The following is a 20,861-nucleotide window of genomic DNA, read 5'->3' on the forward strand; positions in this document are numbered from 1 at the left end:
TATATATACATATACATAGAGATATATACTAACCATATACATCCTTAAATGCTTTTATTTTTATATATATACATAGAGATATATACTAACCATATACATCCTTAAATGCTTTTATTTTTATACATATATATATATATATACATACATATACATAGAGATGTATACTAACCACATACATCCTTAAATGCTTTTATTTTTATTTTATATATATACATATACATAGAGATATATACTAACCACATACATCTTTAAATGCTTTTATTTTTATCTTATTTTTGTCCTCACCACACTAGACAAATCAGTTTCTCAAGGCAAAACTGTGGATGAGAACATCAAAATATATTCTCTACAGATTCCAATGAGAAAATGTTTGTTTAAAAAAAACAAACACACAGGCCAAAGTCTGTTTTTGCTTCTCCGGTGATGGAGCTATAACAAATGAAGTACGCCTACATTATTTTTAGTTTTAGACTAAAATAGGCCTGCTCTTTTATTGCCAACTATGTTCTAGCGCAAAAAGTTTCTCCGAGTATAACTAGTGTTTACTCTTCAGACTGCCAGGCAGAAGCAGCAAGTATGTGAGAGGAGGTCTTTGTACTTTAACACATATACTGCACAGTTTGTTCCAGGTGTTACACTGAGGACTTTTCTTTATCCCATCATCCTTTTCAGACATATTTATGACAGAAGTTACATTGAGGCTCATTTTTCACCTGGCCATTGACATTTCTGTCTTGATTTGGCCAATAATAAGGTAGATGCATGCATATTATCTTCATAAAGAATTTTTACATGCTCTCAGAAACCTTCAATGTGCCACTCTTTGAAAGTTAAAGAAGAGTGTCAGAGCAAAGACACAAAATCCAACAGTCAGATAAACACCCTATCAAATTCTACTTCATGCTAAGAAAGTTTGTCTTAAGTTACCCTTAATCATGGATATCTTTTTTAGGAATAGGCTATAAAATTACCCAGTTTAAAAATACCCCGACAACGTATCAGAGAAGTTAGTTTACAGAAGTAGGAGGGGAATAGTTTTCACCATGAGAGGGGCAAACATAAGGGGAATGTGTGGTAAAAACTTAACTTGAAAAGAAAGATACAGTAATTAAATTAGTAGAAGGTTATGTGTTGCATTGCAACACAATAATTGCTGGAAGAGAGCCATCATTAGTCCTCCCTCCGCATTTCCTGCTGTGACCAATCAGATGTCTGCTATAATGTAATTTATCAGAAACAACAAAGAGGACTGCTCTCATTCTACCAAGATATCACAAACTGAAGAACCTTTTTCCAGGATTTCATAATGGGGACTTGACAGAAAAAACTTTGTCAAGCACTGCTAAGAAGTTTTCCACAGGATTCACACACAAAAAAAAAGAAAAAAGAAAACATGCTTATCATGAGATGTTAAGACATTTTAAGGTGCATTAAACTGACAACCACATGGGTCATGATACATAGATGGGATGATACCAGCGCCATCCTGTGGAAAATATAATAAACAACATTTTACAGCTTAGATATCCATTAGCATTGTCAGGGAAAATATTATTTTCTGATTGGTTGGTAGGCCAGTGTGTCATTTAAAACCAGTCAGACTTTAACCATCATGTGCATCAGTGCACAAAGACTATCAACAATAACCATAGCAACAGTACTTCTGATTTGGTTGATTTACTGCTTAGATAAATTTATCATTAGCATGGTTGGATTAATCTATTTGAGGATAAAATGACCCCGTGTACCCTGTTGACCTTTGGTTTCGGGCAGGTAGTTTAAGGAATATACACCATGTATATTTTGACACAAGGCCCTTCCACAAGACATCCATTTGTGCATATTCTTAAACAAATTTGTAATTGATGAGATTACATTAATATTAGGATTATTAGGACCACTGACAGTCTGGAGCCCAGAGAAGTCGTCCAGTTTGCCCATTAAATAATCCAGCCAGCAAACTTGAAATAGCTATTGACTGATTTGAACACATTTGACCAGTGGCAGAGGTGAACATAACATGTAACCGAAGGTGAAAATATGCTGTTTTATTGACCTGTACCAGGATGCCTCATTGTGAACTCACACTAGACCTTCTCACATGGTCACAACTGCAGCGTCACAGTGCTCCTTTCATCCCATGCTGATGCCCTAGATATGCCTGTTGTCACATGCTATCTAGGGATAAGCAGCTTCACATGCACTCATAGCAACCACAAGTCAGAGCGTGCTGTCATTCATTTCCTCCAAATTAAAGCTGGGGTAACCAGATGCATCACGACCCCTGCCAAAAGATCTTTTGACGAAGCAGAAAGTATCAGTGATTTCTGTTAAAAAAAAACAATTGGGGGGGCAACAATAGAGATTTTCGATGTATTACTTAATTCTTTGCATTGTATTTTCATCAGGATTATCAGAGATTAGCAGAGGTCATCCTGCAGTGTGTCATGGTGACATGTTAAATTATTCTGTAGTCTGGAATTGAGATTTAGCTACTTTGTAATTAAAATTGTTTTTGGTCAAATTTGTCTGAACTGAGAAGTTAAAAAAAATTTCCCCTCGGGGATTAATAAAGTAAATACCTACCTACTTTATCAACCTTTTACACTGAGGTGTGGCGATGCCACTTCACCGCAATCTCTTAGTCCAACGAGGACTTTCTGGCTGCAACAGGACGGGACAAAGCCGGTGACGAGCGAACGACCCCGGTCTGAGCTTGTTGTTTCTTTTTTCATTTGAGGTTTGAAATTAAATAATTTTAGCAGACTCAAAGCTTTAAAATGAAATAAATAGAAGTTAAACGGTTGTCTGACAACATCAACTAGTTTGAGGAGTCTCGGTTTCCCTTTAAAACACAGGCTCTTTTAAAATCAGCGGGAGAGCAGCAGGGATCACAAAGACATAATAATTAAGGAATGGTTTAAATGTTTATTTAAAATCTAAAACCCATAATATAGTATATAGTAACTGTGCAATTAAGAGTAAGTAATTTCAATAAAACAAGTTTAAAAAGGACCTACTAAAGGATTTAAAAACAAAAAACAGTTCAACACCACGTTTTGTGCAACTTTATTTCTGTAATATTTCAAATTTTCAGTCCCTGCAAGACCTACTGTTACCACCTATAATATACCTCTATAGTATCTTCGAGTTGAGTTTTTATTTTTGTTATCAAACAATCTTTTTTTTTGTCGTATGGCACAATGTATATGTATATATATTAAAAAAAAGAAGTATGAACTATGTACACTGAAGCGGAACAACACGCAGCTGCGTTTGGACACGTCAGCTGTAGGCGCCGGACACATTTAAATGCTGCACGCGGCGCACTTCCTGCCTCTGTTGTGTTGATGTCCATTGATGTAACCCGTGTCCAGTCGTACGGTAATCAACTGCCCTGTGTTCATGACCTTTATCGGGATGCTGCCGACTTTTGATCGAATCGACTTAATAAAAATCTATTTCCCGTTGATCGGCTCTGATTCAGCCGTTTGTTGTTCTTGTCTTTCGTTCAGCATGCTGTCATCAGCAGGTCTGCATGACTTCATGTGCTGCTTTACTTTTCCATCTCATGTCCCTTGCATGTCTCATTTCTTGTCCTTATGGGGAAACGCGCTTTAACAGTTTTGTTCATGGTGCGTATGTTTTTTAATTAAATATATATATATATATATATATATATATATACAGTATTTACATAACACCTGATCATTTTAAGGCGACTGCTGAAAACTTTTAACACATTTCTCGATTTCTCATAATAGCACTTAACCTCATGATAATCGTGAGTGCGCACATATTTGTGGATGTGTGGTAACTTTCTGTTGTTGTAATGTTTGCCGTCCGTCTTTGTCTTTGTGGATTCAGAGACCCTGCTCTTCATAAGCTTTCTGTTTGAGCTGTTTCAGGACTTCCTTCTCGTCTCCTCCCTGCAGATTTGCTGAGGGCGCAGCAGGCTTGATGCCCACTGCTCCATCATGGAGCCCTCAGATCTCATCGCGCACAGCAACTGGCGGCAGAGGAAACCGGCGGGGTCCACCCTGCCGCCTGAAAACGTGAGTGACATGGAGCAGAGAGACGCGAGCTCCTCTGAGCCGGAGATGGAAGAGGAAGAAGAGGGCCTCGTGAGAGGCTCGGACTCTGAGAACAGGAGGCGTCGCAGAGGGCAGCCCGGTATCCGTGGAGAGCTGGGGAACGTGTTGCTTCTCCTCTTCCTTTACGTGCTGCAAGGGATTCCTCTCGGACTGGCTGGCAGCATCCCTCTGATCTTGCAGAGCAAGAGCGTCAGCTACAGAGACCAGGCCTTCTTCAGCTTCGTCTTCTGGCCGTTTAGTCTCAAGCTTCTCTGGGCACCGATGGTGGACGCACTGTACTTCAGCCGGTTTGGTAGAAGGTAAGAAGGACACCATCGTTTTAAATGATGTGGCCAATTTTTCCTGCCCCCACCCCCTCCGCTGTGCGTTGTTTTCCTGATAACATCTCAGGGCCCACCCCTCACCTCCTCCCTGTTTCTGCAGAAAGTCCTGGCTGGTGCCCACACAGTACCTGCTGGGGTTCTTCATGCTCTATCTTTCCGTCACGGTCAATTCACTGCTGCAGAGCGAGAGAGGGCCCAACGTGTTGATGCTCACGGCAGTCTTCTTTATGCTTTCCTTCCTGGCAGCCACGCAGGTGAACGTTCATGTACGCAGCAATACAAACACGCATCCAGAAAGATAAATGTACTCATTCGCTCCCTGCGCCTCCTCTTGTGTTTAAGGATATAGCTGTGGACGGCTGGGCGCTGACGATGTTATCCAGACAAAATGTGGGCTACGCATCTACATGCAACTCGGTGGGCCAGACAGCTGGCTACTTCCTGGGAAACGTGCTCTTTCTGGCTCTGGAGTCTGCTGACTTTTGCAACAAATACCTCAGAATAGAGCCCAAGGACTCCGGCATCGTCACCTTGTCAAGTAGTTTCTATCCACGTCTTGCAGATTTAAGCAGAGACATTTTTGTGATGGTTGACGACTAAAGTGATCAGCTGAATAATTGTTGATTCTCTTTGTTCCTCTGCTGCAGATTTCTTGTTTTTTTGGGGGGTGGTGTTCCTGGTTTCCACCACTCTGGTAGCCGTCTTTAAAAGGGAAAATGAATACGTCAAAGGGAAGAGGAAAGTCCCGGAGGAGACGCAGGGCGTCATGGAAACCTACAAGCTGCTTTTTTCTATCATCAAGATGCCCACAGTCTTCACCTTTTGTTTTCTACTTCTCACAGCTAAAGTAATTGACCATCACCAGAGAAAAGTTTGGTTAAACTTTGAAATGTAACTTTGACGGTTTTTCTTTTGCACGTCGGCTGTGGAAGGTGAGCGCTCCGTGTGGGGAAGGTTTCACCTCGTTTCTTCTCCGTGTTTCAGATGGGTTTCTCCGCAGCAGACGCGGTTACAGGTCTGAAGCTGGTGGAGGCTGGAGTCCCCAAGGAGCAGCTGGCGTTGCTGGCAGTGCCGATGGTGCCGCTGCAGATCCTCCTACCGGTGGTCATCAGCAGATACACAGCAGGGCCCCGGCCTCTGGACATCTTCTACAAGGCCTTCCCTTTTAGGTTGTCACACACACACGCACGCACACACACACACACACACACACCCACGCATATTGTGAGCTAAACGGTCTCCTCCTGTGTTGCAGGTTACTTATAGGGCTGGGCTATGCTGTACTGGTGTGGTGGACCCCCAGTGTAAAACAGGAAGGAGGGTTTCCTGTTTACTACTATGCCATTGTGCTGCTTAGCTACGCGTTGCATCAGGTTTAGTACTTCTGTTCTATTTACATCTTCTACTTCTAGTTTTTCCAGTTGGCAGGATCTTATCAACACACAAACCAACCTGACTCCCTGTACAGCATCCTTTATGAAGGATTATGCAACTTAATCACCAATATTGTGTCCGGAGCAGGTACACAAGGATGAAGTGTTGCGACTCGTTTCATTTTTCTTCTGACACACTCACTTATTTCCAGTCTTTGCTCCCACATGTTGCTGTGCAACAAGACAGAAAGCACCTAAAACATCACATGATCCCTTTCATATGTCTTTATTGTCATCCTACTGAAAGATCCAAATATATGTTGTTTTTTTTTCCTTCAGGGATTTAGATTTTTGACAACAAGCAGGCCACAATAAGTCAATATCAAACAATAATAATAAAAAAAAGTTGTAGTAGGGAGGCCTTTTAACATCACAGCCAGTTAACCCCCGTGTTTATCTCTCCAGGTGACGTTGTACAGCATGTACGTGGCCTGCATGGCCTTCCACGCCAAAGTGAGCGACCCCCTCATCGGCGGGACCTACATGACCCTGCTGAACACCGTCACTAACCTCGGAGGAAACTGGCCCTCCACTCTGGCCCTGTGGATGGTGGATCCACTGACTTCTAAGGAGTGTCAGGGGGGCGCCACGCAGGGCTGTGGATCTCCAGAAGAGGCAGGGGTAAGTCATTAGAGAGAAAGGTGGAGCAATAATAGTGTTGGTTCGCAGCTGGAAAAGTCAAAACTTCTTTTGTTCCTGTCCTCTTCACCAGCTGTGCGTCAAGGAAGACGGCGTCTGTGTGACGACGCTGGACGGCTACTACGTGGAGTCTGTGGTGTGTGTCGTGATTGGTTTAGCCTGGTGGGTGTGGCTAGGGAAGAAGATGAGGCGGCTGCAGGAGCAGGGCCCTGCTGCCTGGAGGTGCAGATCGAGGCAGTGACAGCACTCTGTCATCCAATACCACAGACACTTCTCCAAAAACGGCCTAATGCTGGAACGTCTGTCATTCCATCCTCATCCATCTGGTGGCGCTCTAGCAGCAACATTTACCCTCACTTTCTATGTTTTTTTTTCACCTTGACAGCACACTTGAAATTCTCCATTATTATCATTTTCGACCATGGGTCGACTGTAAAAGTGTCAAACCGAAACAACCAGTCAGACCAGTTAGATATTGATTTTTTTTTTTTTTCTAAAACCATATTCTGCTGCTTGGAATAGCTTAACCAAACCAAAACTGGGAGACTGAGTTCAAGTTTTTCTTTAACCTGCTTGGATTACCGAGACGAACTGCTTCATGTGTTTTTGCATTTTGCCCCCAAATAGCAGCAAGACGTGACTTCTTGAAAATGTATCCTTTCCTCATGAAGAAAATTATTGCAAAACAATCTAAGGAACTTGTTTAGCTTCCTGGCCACCATTTAACCGCCACTAAAAGGATACTTAAAGGAACAGACTGGCAGAACATGAGATCGATTCACTCCTCTCATCTAACTGTATGGGCGTGTGTGGGTATGATTTCCTATTCGTGTCTGACCTGATGCTTTCGATCCATCTGGTAATCCAGTTAAATTCAAGCCGGTGTGAAGTATAGCTTTCCTGGCTGTTTGACTCAGATCTCAGGCAGTATTTTAATTTTTTTTTTAAATTTCCTTTCAAGTAATTTGTGCCTCATTTAGTTTTACAATGTTTTCGGGGAAACAATTCAAAGCCAACATGGAATGAGCTGAAATAATGGAAGGACTATTACAGGAAGTGAAGCTGAGGAAGGCTCATCGTGTAACTCTGTTTTCAGTGATGTACTGTAGTTTGGCAGATGCCACAAATCAACACAGATGTTTTCATACTTCAGTTATTTATCTCTTTGAAGCTGAGTAACCATTACTTATGGCAAGTTCAATTTGCAAACTGCCTAATTTAAAATCAGTGTCATCAGTGGTTAGATGTCCGAAATATTAAAAAGCTTCTAGGAGAAATCTTCCATTTTTCCATCCTTCCTTAAATCTGATTTGATTTTAATCTTCATATGACTGATTATTACTTCTTAAGAGCATTATTGTTTGGTGCTTTTACTGTTGGGCTGTCTTGGGCCTAGTTGGTAAATGGTTTCCCTTGAGGTTATTTTTTAACTTGCAAGTATTGTTATACTTGCATGGTAAAATCATACCATGATGTTTCATGGTATGATTTTACTTGGCAGTGTACAGCCAGGACAGGAAGCAGCATTCTCCAGATTTACTGATACACTTACTGGGTGTATTGCGCACTGAACATATTGCGCACTGAACTTAAAGCAACAAATTATTACAGGAGTCCTCATTTAGACATTTAACATCTATATAATCTGTGTAAATTTGTGTTGTAGATTCCACTTTAATGGGGCATTAGCCATCATCCATCTGGGTTTTAGCTGTAATAACTTTGTGCTTGGCAGGTATCGAGCTTCCCTGAGGAGCCGTGTTCTTTTGTTAGCTTATCATTAAATACACAGTCTGTGTAGCGGTGGATATTGGGGCTTTAATCACTCGCTGTGGCCCGTAATAATTACACTAAATTTATTGCCCACAAAACTCTTCAGATCCCAGACCGGCAGCCTCAGAGAGCAACTTCATGAAAGCAAATGCTCTGCTCGTGTTTTTCATACTGTACAATGAACTGAATGTTACAGTATTTTATCAAAAGCCAGCACTGAACAGCCAACTGTTCTGTCGAATGTAAACGTTGAAGTGCACAATCAGGGTTCACGTGAGAGTCAAACCGTATTTCTGACTTGAATCACAGAAGGTCATACATTTTTAGGTTGCTAAGGTAGCGCTTTTCAGGGCCACTGCTTCCTCTGAAGCGCACAGATGTTCCTCACATAACTTCATACGCGTGAGGCTTTTCATGTTCATTGACAGCAACATGTGTTTTTGATGACAGCACTTCATCCTGTGTGGCTGTTTTGGCTACACCGGGTCACTACATTTGTTGTTTTGATTATTTTTTTCTTAAGAGAAACGTAATTGTGGATACCGTGTGATAGTTCATTCCAACAACATATGCATTTTTTTATTTTTGATATTTTAGCTTTCTGACCTTTTCACCGTAGTCTGCTCACCTGGCCTTTGGTGGTAAACTACTATGATATCCGTGACAGATAATTGCTTTTAATTTATATCTTACCGTGAACATTTTTTTTTTATTTTCATTGTGGATTTATTGTTTATGATTAGCCCATATATCCAAACATATAAGCACAGGGTGAGGGAAGATTGAGAAATTTAAAAATACAAGCAGCAGTTCTCTTTACTGTTCTGATTATGGACTCTGATATTCATACTGATGAGATTTAAAGCAAATATATGTGATTAAAAGAAAATATTCACACGTATGAGGTCTCCAGTTTTTCCTGAATCTACACAAAAGACATGATGCACTTTGTTATTTTTTTGATTTTATTTATAATTTTCCTTGCTTTCCAGGGAATCTAAAATTTCCCCTCCTAAACAAGTTAATGCTGATGCAGGAGGCTGTAAATGTTGCTCCAAGTTTTTTTTTTGTGGAGCGTTCAACCTCACAACTGCAGAGTGTCCAGATCAACTGGTGCCACAGTCTCCTAGATGAATTCACTCCAGGGGTTCAGGTGGAGGGGTGGAGGCAAGGGGGCGAGTCTGACGTCCTAAACCGCTGAGGGGGAGTCAGAGGGAGACAATGGTGGGGTGGGGTGTGGGTTGGGGTCACTCACACAAAGCAGCACCGAGATCAGTTTGACGTTTAGGGTGGTGATGAGAAAGTGGGTCACGGTAATGTCGCATCAAGCTGAATTCTGTCTGCCGAAGTTTCAGCTGATCCAGTGATAAAACCCAGAGTGTCGGACGCTGGAAGAGCAGATAACCAAAGTATGGATCAGTCAAATCCATCGAATAAGCTATTTCATAATTCATCCACAACACTAATGCTGAAACAATGTACAAAGTCAACATCATTTTTTTCTTCTTTTAATTTAGGCTCTTTGATTCGTTATTGATGTGTTGCATCCTTGCTATAAAACTTAAGACATAAAGCTCTTTTCATAGATACCAGAACCTCTGCTCGCCTGCTTGGATCATGTTTTTTTAAATAATAAATTTAATTTATATTATTTCATACAGAGCCTGGAAGCATTTTATCTGAGAAGAAGTACTGCTGAAATCTTCCAGTGGAAGCCGTTTCCTCATTGGCATTCATTCAATTAGCACAAAGCACTTTGGATGTCTTGTAGAACATGATGTGTGTAACACATTGTCGCCTTTGATTTCCCGACCACACACAGACTGTCACTCCTCAAATTATTTCCAGTCCTAATTGTCCAGTTCACAGAAGAGGGGTAGGTGGGGGTGGGGGGTGGGGCAGAAGACAAGGGTCAACAGACCTGAGGTGTCGGAGGAGAGAGTGGTGAGATGGTGAAGTCGGTAGCACTTAACTGCAGCACCCTGGAGTCCCAGAAGCACAAACTCCAGGTTGTGACAGTATATGTAGTGTGCGGATGTGCAATTTTGGATTTTCAATTGTCTCTAGCATCCATATCTTTTTGCTTTGTTTCTTAAAAAAATATCAACAAAGGAAAGAAGAAAAGAAAAAAAAAAAAAAAGAGTCAAGAAATAAACTCTCCTAAACAGGTGCGGTGGGTCATAGGTTCATACGTAGATGCTCGGGTCGCTTGGCCACGACAGGATAGGCTTGCTGCTTCATCTGACCGAGGTTGGCTCCGGTGGGCTGACGGATGGGGAGAGGGGCCGAGGCCTCGGAGTTTGTCGTGACGTCCATCTGCTCCGGGGTGGACAGTTCCATGGCCTGGTCCTGAGGAGACTGGAGGACGCTTTGTCCGCCGGCGGGGAGGAGAGGACTCCGGGCCCAGCAGTCCACGCCTGAGAACTTGATTGGGCTGAAAGCACAAAGGGGAGAAGATACAGGTGTGGTACATTCAGAAACGTTTTCATGTGTCATTTGAAAGGACATCTAGAGCACCTTTCGGGACATCCTTTGACCCGGCAGACGTACCTGAGGGGCGTTCTTGGGCTGTCCATGATCCGTCGAGGCGAGCGGATCTTTGGCTCGAACAAGAACTTTTCTTTGATGTTTTCCAGGACTGAAGGAGCAACATATGTGAAACCCTAAGAAAAAAACACAGAGGTCGTGAGAAGGAAGCAGGCGGTGCCCGGTCACATTTAACGTGAGGAAGAAATGATCTCATCTGATTAAGTCAGAATTGCAGTACCTATAAATCTAATATTTGTTGCTCAATCTGATTTATTTTTGGTCTTTTCTTTGACAGCTGCATCTGTGTTGTCTGTTAAACTGAATATCAATCAACACAATTTTTGATAATATTAATACATAAGCAAATGAACTAAGGAGCAAAACACTGATTGACAATTGGCCAGTTTACTATTAAAATCTTTGGTAACTGAGAAGAGACGTAATTAAGATGACTGTTAACAATTAGTGCAATTATTCATCCTGAATAGCAAAGACATTGATGAATTGATGAAGTGTGTTTCAGTGCAAGCAGGACATTTTTAGAGCTGTTGTTTTTTGGCATCCACAGATATTTTGAATGAGCAGTTCGCTTTTACAAAAGTTGAGGAAAACGTGGTGGGAAGTTACCAGGAAGGCCTGATTGGCACTCTCGCTGAGGGTCGAGTCGTCCGGGCTGTCCACTGGTGTCTGACTGGTGAACTTCGAGTCAAACTGACTCACGTCTTCCGCTGATTGCTGCAAAGATAGAAGAGAAGAAACACCGGTACAGCAACATGAGTCGACGTGTCGGCTGTCAAGATCAGCAGGAGACGCTCTGAAACGGGAGAACACCTTCGGTTTCAATTCCTGAAACTCGCTCGAAACTCAAGCTGCTCAGGCGGCATTACGTGTGAACAGTGAAGATTCTCACATTTCCCAACTAAAACTACAGTAAGTAAAATCAAATTCAGTAACTACTTGTGGTCCTCTGACACTCACCAGGAAAGGCTTGAAGGGAGGCTCCACTTTCCGAGCCAGCAAATCCTCCCAGTTGATGTGTCGAAAGAAGGGATGAGCCTGCGGGCGGGATACCGAACACAGAGCACGACGAACAGGCGTTTATAAAACACTTCAGTCCGGGACGGAGTAAATAAACTTCTCATTACGCAGCCGCAGCCATTTCTGAACATAACAAGAAAACAAGTATCGATACGAGTGTGTTTTGCGTATGAGGGACTCGGAGTTTGTAAAAAAAAAAAAAAAAAAATCCAGCCAGTTAGAAACTCCTTAAGTCTGGACTGGATGTTCTGCAGTAGCGGAGGCATAATTATTTAAACTAACTGCTGGCTGCAGCTAAAAACAAGAATCACACCCACGTTTACTTCTTTAACTGCTGCACACAATGTTAAAAAGGGTCCACAGTAGTAAATGTGAGATCAGTGCTTGGTGACAGAGTTGGTGTTGTATTCTCACCTGCACCTCCGTAGCGTCTCCTGCTCCTGCTCCCAGCCGCGATGAGGCGTTTCTCTTCAGCAACTGTACAAGCAGCAGTCCCATGTCAAAATAACACTAACGCAGCAGTTCTATGGACAAGCACCTTGAGTAGGATGAGCAGTAAATACCCGTTTGAGGAGGTCTCGAGCTTCTTGTGTGAGGTAGGGTGGCAGGCTGAGCTTGCACTTCAGGATCTTGTCGATGGTCTTTTTCCGGTTTTCCCCCGTGAACGGTGGCTACGGTAACGGAAGAGAGACAGCGGTTACTCTAACAGCCCAAACTTTGATCCAGATTTTATAGCAGACCATTTACAAGAGTGACGTTCAAGGCTTTTTTATTTATTTTATTTTTTTAAGGTCGTAAATTGTGAACTGACCGCTCCTGTGAGCATGTCGTACATCAGAGCGCCCAGACTCCACCAGTCCACCGCTCTGTTGTGGCCGCTTCGCATCAAGATCTCTGGCGCCCTGCAAACGACACGAGTGCGCACGTGTTACTACTGCGTTAAGGAGCAAAGATCATCAGTGAGCATGACAGCAGGGCTCCCACTCCCAGTCAGATGTTGAATTCACTGACTAAAAAAGCTGAAATTTTCAATACCTATAATAAACAGAAAAACAGGCTGCCGTTGTGCTGTGCAGACAAAGAATAGGGCTCTCTCTTCCTCATTTGATTGATCTATAGTAGCTTTGCAAACTTGACATTCTTTTTTCCTCATCTACTTTTATCTCTCAGTCTTTGAAGTCATCATTTTGTAGCCAAAGGCATGTTTGTCTTTAGCAGGTATAAGTAACTGCGTAACTTTAGTGCTTTAGTAATGGTCACGTTGTGAAACGGAGACAAGTAACGCAATACAGGAAATGTGGAAAAAAAAAAAAGACTACATGGAACATACTGTTTTTATAAATGGCAACTGAACTTTAAACATGCTTAAAAAAAAAAAAGATCAAATCCCCTGACTCTCCCTGCCTGGAAATGAATCTAAAAAAAAAAAATCCCTGATATTCCATGAAATTCCCTGACCTGTGGGAACCCTGATGACAGAAGAAGGAGAGCAAGAGTGAGAAAAACAAATACGTAAATGCCACTGGATCAGAGACAGATTAAAGCGAAAGCGCCTTACTTACATGTATTCAATGGTACCACAGAAAGTGTGGGTGACCGTGCCGTCATGAATGGATTCTTTACACAGACCAAAGTCTGTCAACTTTACATGACCTGGAAGGTACACAACACATAAACAGACACACTAACATTTAGTACTCATGCATTAAATCATAATAACATTAAAAGTAAGAGGAACTGCTTTCACATTATGTGACTAAATCTCTAGATGACTTCCACTGATCCCCTCCCACTCACCTTGGCTGTTGAGCATGATGTTCTCAGGCTTTAGGTCTCTGTAGATGATGCCCTTCTGGTGCAGGTGACCCAGAGCCATGGAGATCTCTGCCAGGTAAAAACTAGAAGGAGAAACCGGCGGAGAAACCATTTCACCAAATAAAAACGACTTCCTGACAAGAAACGGCACATTTGATCTAAATAGGGATCCACCAGTGATTCATACTCAATGATTCAGCAGCGGTGGTGCCTGAAACAGCTCGGCTGCAGCACTTGTTTTCCACAGTTTAGAAATACCCAGTATAGAAATAAGCAAAGCTCACCAGGCTGTGTCTTCCATGAAGATGCCCTCCCTTTCCAGCTGCATGAAGAGTTCTCCTCCTGTTAAGGTGAGCACATGTTTATAATATCAACATGGGTGGCACTCATCCGTAACATCACACATCTCTCTCCATTACTGACCTCCCAGGAGCAGACCAGTAGAGAGAAGTGCTGCCTATCTGGTCATCACGTTGATGCAGTTAAACATGATCTGAGCCTTTTCAGTCTGTTTGGGAATCTAAAACGTTCTGGTAAACTCGGACCCTCAAACAGGAAGTGATTCCGTCTTTATGAATCACCTCGTTAGTTCGCTACGCTCCACAAATGTAGACGCATGTTTAACATTTGCCAGTTGAAGAAGTGGGAGGCTGAGCTACAACATGTACTACAGGATGTATTTGTGATGTTTTGCCAGTGTGTGTCCGGCCCCATCACGGCCGGGACCGGCTCGGCTCACTTTCATTGGTCGGCATTGGGTAAAATAATAACTGGAGACAGCTGTGGATGAAAGTGCTGTGCCAGCTTCTCCATTGAGTTTGTACTCTGTCGGTTTGATTGACACCTCACTGAGCCAATAGGAGCTTCCATATCCTGTCCCAAGCCTACAATAGCCAACTGGAGTCGCTATCGAGTAATTAATTTCACTTCTGTTAATTACAGATCCAGCCAGTCGGAAACCACGTTGGTGAGATTCTGAAGTTTCTGAACACAAAGATCTAAACTTACTTCATGAAAGTCTAAATAAGACAAGGGTTTGTCTTGATGTGAACTACAACCCTACAAGCAGAGTGATTCCACACTGACCCTGCATGTGTCATTTGCCTTCATATTCCTGCAGGGTATCAGAGGCATGTATGTTCGTGTGCACTGACCGCTCAGGTACTCCAGGATGAGGTACAGCTTTCCTCCTGTCTGAAAGGCGTAGATGAGATCAACAATGAAGGGATGCTTCACTTCCTCCAGGATGTTCCTCTCCGCCTTGGTGTGGGCTGTGTCCTTGGCATTGCGTACAATCATAGCCTGGCGACCCCGACAACAAATAAATAAATCAATCCACTTCGGTTAGGAGGCAGATAGCAGCATGAAACAAAGAGTGGTGGAAAAAGACCCGACAAGTTCTAATCGATCCAAACCACAAAACCTTCTCTCAACCGGCTTCACATCACTGTATCATTACGAGCTGCTTGCTTGATTGTCCTGCACGACTAATGTAGAGAAAACAAAAAAGTGTTTCACTGTACAACATCTGAGAGGCAGCTGAGCTGAGCTGAGCTGAGCTGAGCAGCTTCATCAACTGTTGTCGTTGCCAATCTACATTCATGAATAAAGTACGTTTAACAAGGCATTAAGTGTTTCTTTGAAATTTGTTCAGTTAAGTTCTGACAGTGACTCAAGTACATGCAACAAAACAAGTTTGACAGTGACGTGCATTAAACACACAGTGGGATTACAGATCTATAGAGTACAATAAAGCCAACAGACTGAGCATCATTGTCGTTTTCTATGTGCTCAGCTTTTAACCCTCTGTTCCTCCAGCTCTCCTCTGCTACTCTTGTTTGTTTACTTGTGTCAGAAAGCTAAAGAGCTGCCTGTCTGCAAAAAATGATATCTCAGCTTTGAGTGGTGACAACAGGCCTTTTTCAATAAGCACATGGCCTTGTGTTTCCACCGTCTCCGTCTGATGATGATTTAGCCTCTGGGAACAACGGCACACATTTTGGGGGGGGTTTGGCGTAGCTAGCGGATACCCTGTCAGACACTTTTTCCTCAGTCTATCAGCAGTCTTGCAGAGTACACGACACACCTCTGAAATACCGAAATACAGTCCTACACTAACCCTGACTGCAGCGTGGATGCGTCATGTAGTAGGTGTGTCGTGTACTCCTGTGCGTCCGCAGATGGGACAACTCACTACAGGGCGCCGCTCGTTGTTTACGGTCCCATTGGCAACTTGGGACCTGAGAACGGAGTTGAGAGGCGACGTCTACGACCGGATTCACAGGTAGCCAGTTTACACTCAGTTAACAGTATAAAACTACTATAACACAGATGATAAAAAGCTAAATTGTCATTAAACAATGGTTGAAAAGTTTGAGAGTACATTTTGGCCAGTGCTTTAATCTGCATCATGTAACTCAAAGCCCGCTCCAACATGATTGGTCCACGCTACTCCGACTTCAAACAGAAACCAGAACACTTCTGGTGTCAACATCTTGTTCACTTGCCTTCAGATTCTGCTTCCAAATGTAAAAATAGATTTATAGTGATTAAAAAAACAACAACAACACTACCGCGAAGCTCGTAACTGCTCTACTAAAAGCCACTGACCTTTACACACACACACACACACACACACACACACACACACACACACACACACACACACACACACACACACACACACACACACACAATCACAGATCTCATTTAGGAGTAAATGACATGATGATAACTCTATAAACTACGAACTATAAAGACGGAAATGAATGAGGACTTCTTTAACACCTTCAAAGAAGTAACAGGCAGAATTATAAATAATTAATATAAAATGATATTATAAATACTGTATCCATTTGTTTTTAATGAAGCATAAATTTCAAGAACATTTATTTTTCTCTTTCTGCAGTGGGTCCAGTTTTGAGTGATTATCTCGTAGAAAATCTGAATTCAAAGACGTTTTTACTCTTTTATCTTTAGGAAAGCCTGTAATTTTGGATCAAATGCGGTATCCGTGCAGCTTTTGGAATATATACTGCATATTTTTCCTATCACTACCCACCTGGTGGGAACTCCTAACAGGTTGGGGCAGACTTGCAACTCTTCCAAAATCCAGCAGAGAGGATAACTTCCTCAGGAGAAAAGCTTCATAAGTCAGTGACATAAATCTATACAGCATGTCACTGAGATTTTTAGAACGAGTCAGGACCGATTTCACCTCCTGAGATGCATCATAAATATGAGCCCTGGCCTCGATCCCAACACCACCGGCGTCGATTGCCGTGCCGCTCCGAAGCTTAGCGATCGAAGGCAATAAGTGAGCTTTGGCAAGTCTTCGATGTGTCACTGGGGTCACGTCAGCCAATCAAGCAGAAGCAGCACAAATATCAAGCGGGATCTAATGGGCTGAGGCAGAGTGTTTTAAGAGCCAACGCTGCAGCAGAGTAGCGCAGATGGCAACCTACCAAATAGCAGTGAAATCTTACCCCACCACTGGCTTCAGCGGCAACCAATATTTGCAGACAGAAGCATCATAATGTTTAGTTGTGATAACAAGCGTGCAGTTGTGTTCATGTGTAATCGATGCTGCTTGAAACAGGATCGTGATCTGGAACTAATGAGGGAGAAATTTACCTTTTTTAAAACTTTCATGGCGAATATTTTGCCCGATGCAGCTCCGACAACTTTTCGAACTTGGAAAACCTGCGCAGCAAAGGGAAGTGATTTACATGTTTGGAGAAATCAAATGAACAGCTGGAAGAAATACGAGTCTGAATAATTCCACGCTTCACTTTGTGGACGCAAAATAATCCAACGTGTGTGTACGTAGGAGCGTGTGCACGTTCAGTGTACTTTGTCAAGACTCGCTGCTCCTTGGCCGTGACATGTACCTTTCCATAGCCGCCCTTCCCCAGAACCCGCAGCAGCTCAAAGCACTCCGGTCTGATGTTCTCCGTCCCCTGGTTGACGTTGTCCTCAGAAATCTCAATCTTCTCACAGTCGTCCATGTTGCTGCAGTGAGACATGCTTTAATGTATTTAATTATGCTTCTTCTTGACTACTTCAACTTAAAAAAAAAAAAAAAAAAAATCAAACAACAACACGATAAACATTTGAACACTTACAACTCGAATCCACTGCACTGGTCCATGATATCATTGATTTGAGCCTCAAAGGAAAAGGAGAAAGCAGAATTTAATGGCGTTAAGTTGCTTTTGTTCTAATGAGGAACTGCAGGGTGAAAGTGAAAACGTAGAGAACATGTTTGTGGTACGGTAATGACTTCTTTACATTTTTTTTTTTTTTATCATTAAGTCTGTGGAAGCCTTTAAAGGCATGATGCATGTGTGTTGCTTTTTCTTCCTTCGTTTAAGCAGCTACTGTAATAATAAAGCATTAACAATACTTGACAGCCTAAACAAAGAAACAGCTTCGAACTGGATAACGGCTGCAGTTAAATAGAGAATGAAGCGTATTCAAATTTGGAAAAACACTTACATGAAAAGATATTTGGGTTCATGACTTCATGTAACTACAGAAACGGCTCTAAATGCTCACATTAATCAAATGAACAGAAAAAAAAAATCTTTTTCATAAGTAATCACGTCCTTTTTAAAGCAAATTTAATTTTTAAATGACATTCTCCACTTTATTGCCGAATATTTGTTGACTTTTAAATCGGCCACAACAGATTGATCAAGATCAGAAATTCACGATTAGATCAATCGCTAATGAACATATTCATTAGCTGCAGCACTACTTACATTAAATCTTACTGTACAATAGGTTTAGTCTTAACATCCATCTCTTTACGGAGGTGTTTTGGCTTCACATTCACACGGGAGCTGTGAAGTAACACTCAAAACAAAGTGCTCTCTGATCCAAGAGAAGTCCAAACAGTGCAGCATTCACAACAACATGATGCAGGACACTCGGCAACAGCACAAAAGTTGTTTATCTTCATGGGGAAGTGTGTAAACTGTTTGTGCGTGCAGTTTATTTCTGCACTGTCGGGAAAAATACATTTAAAAAAAATAAAAAAAAATCACTATAACAGCAAGAGTTGAGGTTTAATCAAGTTCCTAGGGGTCGACACGTGCACAAGATAACATTTAAATCTCGGTTTGTTTAGTCTAAATGTGCAGTGTTGTTGTGGCATCACTTTTACACGCGTGAACAGAAGCAAAAAACAAATAAATAAATAAGGGAGTGGGGGGGGGGGGGCAAACAGTCCCCTTTATGTCCCAAGTCCTGCCAAAATAAACTGTTGCACACGGAGCCACATTTATCACTGCAGCACCTTCGGCCAAGTGCAGCTAGCTTTGCACAACTCCCAACGTGACAGCGACGGGACATTTAAAACGTGACACGCGTTTCAAGCCCCCGTCTGACATTACGATTAAAACAACAACAACAAAAACACACAGGTGACAGCTCTGTCGCGGTCAGGCTGACGGCGGTGAGCCGGTTTGAGAAGGCCCCCCCCCCCCTTTTTTTTTTTTTTTTTTTTTTTTTTTGCAGCAGGCCTGCGGCGGTCGGCTGACGGTGCTAACAGTGCTAACAGGGCTAACGGGGCTAACGTCACGCTCTCGGCCGGTGACAGCTCTCGCGGTGGCGCTTCAGCATCTTCCCGCAAAAGTACCTCCTCGATCTCGTCGTCGGAGACGTTTTCCTCCGGCTGGTCCAGATCAATGTCAAACACTCCTGCCATGGCAAGCGCTTCGCTCGGTTCGCTCTGTCACACACACACCGCAAGAAAGGCAGCAGCAGCAGCAGCAGGCGTCCCCCCCCCCCACCTCATGGACAAACACACACCGCCGCCATAACCGGCTACTACACCGAGCATGCGCATTGCGCCGCTCACCAGAGGGAGGGGTGGTGGGGGAGGGGGAGGAGGAGGAGGAGGGGAGGGGTGGGGGGAGGTGACTTGTCTTATTTGGTCATAACGCGCAGTGTCGTTGTTTTCCCTACAAATGTCTGGATTCACTGCTTTATTACAAGAATACCGGTCCTCGCTTTTTTTTTTTGTTGTTTTTTTTGGGGGTTTTTTTGGAAACCCACCAAAAATTGTTAGGAAAAAAAAAAAAAAAAACTTTGGCCAAACGTGTACATAAAACAAAGCATTTGCTCCGCAGCTGACTGCGTTAAAAAAAAAAAACAACAACAACAACAACTATTAGCGCCTGTGAGCTTTGCTAAATTATTGAACAGATTCAGAAACTATTTGGTGTGTGGTGTACAACAAAAACTTGTGTTTATTATTTGGATAAGATTGGATCATATTTTTAGGGCCCGAGCACCAAAGGTGCGAAAGCCCTATTGTTATCCAAGGAATATTATTCTTTTCGTTCCTTATTTTTCTCCACAAAGAACTGCATTTTTGGAGGCTTTATCATATTCCAAAATTCATGAAAGTTGCCCCGGTGGCTCCATTTACCTACATGCATGAAATTCGGTGGACGTGTGCATCACACAAAGACGCACAAAAAAAGTTCTAATGCACCATTACAACAGGAAGTCTGCCATTTTTAATTCAACAGGCCGAGGTGAAATCTGAACCATGAATAGTAAACTTGGTGAAGTAGAATCTTTAACCTGTTGAGTCTCTGGAAGCTCTGAGTGAACTCCGTGAAACTCTTTCTCCTGCCGCAGCTCCTCCTTCGGCGCCGAAGATAGTCCGGCGGTCTGCGACGCCGAGCTGGAAACGAGCTTGTGAAGAGCCCCGCTCAGGTATCACACATGGTTCATGGTTTACGGAGAGGGCCAGTCCCCTTGATGAGCCACACGGTTCACGGAGAGCGAATCCCTGTAAGGGTCAGCCACGTGGTTCACCGAGGGTGAGACCTCCTAAGGCGAATCCCTCTAAGGGTAAGCCACATGGTTCACAGGGGCTGAATCCCCCTAAGGCAAGTCCCTCCAAAGGAAAGCCAAACAGCTTCAGGTTTGTACATGCAGTCATGCTAATACCAACAACAATACAAAACTCAAACAAAAATAAAAGTCCAAAAAACTTTTTTTTTTTTTTTTCATTGTGCATTGTTAGAGCCTCACAGTGAGTCCAGTGAGTAACTTGAGTTCAGTTCAGAAAAAAGTCACACTCCAAAAAGTGATAAAACAAAAAAAAGTCAAAATATCTAAGTAATATTCAGCGAAAAGTCAGACTATAGCATGTTGTCCAAAATATGATGGATTCAATAATATGAATACTATTATTGTTA

The 20,861-nt window shown here is 42.6% G+C and overlaps 2 protein-coding genes across 4 annotated transcripts; one reads left to right on the forward strand and one right to left on the reverse strand.

Annotated features, from left to right (window-relative positions):
- The first annotated feature begins 3,329 nt into the window (after positions 1-3,329).
- On the forward strand, positions 3,330-9,163 carry slc33a1 (solute carrier family 33 member 1). The gene is made up of 9 exons (XM_069705070.1): positions 3,330-3,384; positions 3,936-4,393; positions 4,518-4,671; positions 4,760-4,955; positions 5,065-5,264; positions 5,402-5,586; positions 5,673-5,790; positions 6,256-6,471; positions 6,563-9,163. Exons 2-9 carry the CDS (start codon positions 3,978-3,980, stop codon positions 6,728-6,730), a joined length of 1,653 nt encoding a protein of 550 aa, XP_069561171.1. The 5' UTR covers positions 3,330-3,384; positions 3,936-3,977; the 3' UTR covers positions 6,731-9,163.
- A 46-nt stretch (positions 9,164-9,209) lies between these two features.
- Positions 9,210-19,395, reverse strand: LOC138624724 (ribosomal protein S6 kinase beta-1-like). Of its 3 annotated transcripts, none has more exons than XM_069705296.1 (16): positions 19,286-19,392; positions 17,769-17,812; positions 17,535-17,655; positions 17,278-17,346; positions 14,799-14,946; positions 13,929-13,986; positions 13,627-13,727; positions 13,392-13,482; positions 12,641-12,731; positions 12,393-12,500; positions 12,244-12,306; positions 11,770-11,847; positions 11,419-11,526; positions 10,813-10,925; positions 10,455-10,696; positions 9,210-9,650 (listed from the first exon to the last, which is right to left on the reverse strand). In XM_069705296.1, the coding sequence occupies exons 1-16, from the start codon at positions 19,352-19,354 to the stop codon at positions 9,571-9,573; spliced, it is 1,584 nt and encodes a 527-aa protein (XP_069561397.1). In that variant the 5' UTR covers positions 19,355-19,392; the 3' UTR covers positions 9,210-9,570. The 3 variants fall into 3 exon arrangements, with proteins under 3 accessions (XP_069561397.1, XP_069561312.1, XP_069561480.1); XM_069705211.1 differs by having other exon boundaries at positions 17,535-17,670; XM_069705379.1 differs by lacking the exon at positions 17,769-17,812 and having other exon boundaries at positions 9,210-10,696; positions 19,245-19,395.
- Positions 19,396-20,861: the final 1,466 nt, after the last annotated feature.

The sequence above is a fragment of the Brachyistius frenatus genome, unplaced genomic scaffold, assembly GCF_029030835.1.
Source record: "Brachyistius frenatus isolate BFR_SWC_R1_liver_20210118 unplaced genomic scaffold, ASM2903083v1 Contig_1, whole genome shotgun sequence".
NCBI classification, from domain to species: Eukaryota; Metazoa; Chordata; class Actinopteri; family Embiotocidae; genus Brachyistius; species Brachyistius frenatus.

Coding starts and splice junctions, on each gene's coding strand:
- slc33a1 (XM_069705070.1), top strand. CDS start 3,978: ATGGAGCCCTCAGATCTCATCGCGCACAGCAACTGGCGGCAGAGGAAA. Junction 4,672..4,759: donor CCTTCCTGGCAGCCACGCAG/GTGAACGTTCAT, acceptor CTTGTGTTTAAG/GATATAGCTGTGGACGGCTG. Junction 4,956..5,064: donor CGGCATCGTCACCTTGTCAA/GTAGTTTCTATC, acceptor CCTCTGCTGCAG/ATTTCTTGTTTTTTTGGGGG.
- LOC138624724 (XM_069705211.1), bottom strand. CDS start 19,354: ATGGCAGGAGTGTTTGACATTGATCTGGACCAGCCGGAGGAAAACGTC. Junction 17,813..19,285: donor CCGACGACGAGATCGAGGAG/GTACTTTTGCGG, acceptor TTTTCCTTTGAG/GCTCAAATCAATGATATCAT. Junction 10,926..11,418: donor GTGCCAATCAGGCCTTCCTG/GTAACTTCCCAC, acceptor TTTTTTTCTTAG/GGTTTCACATATGTTGCTCC.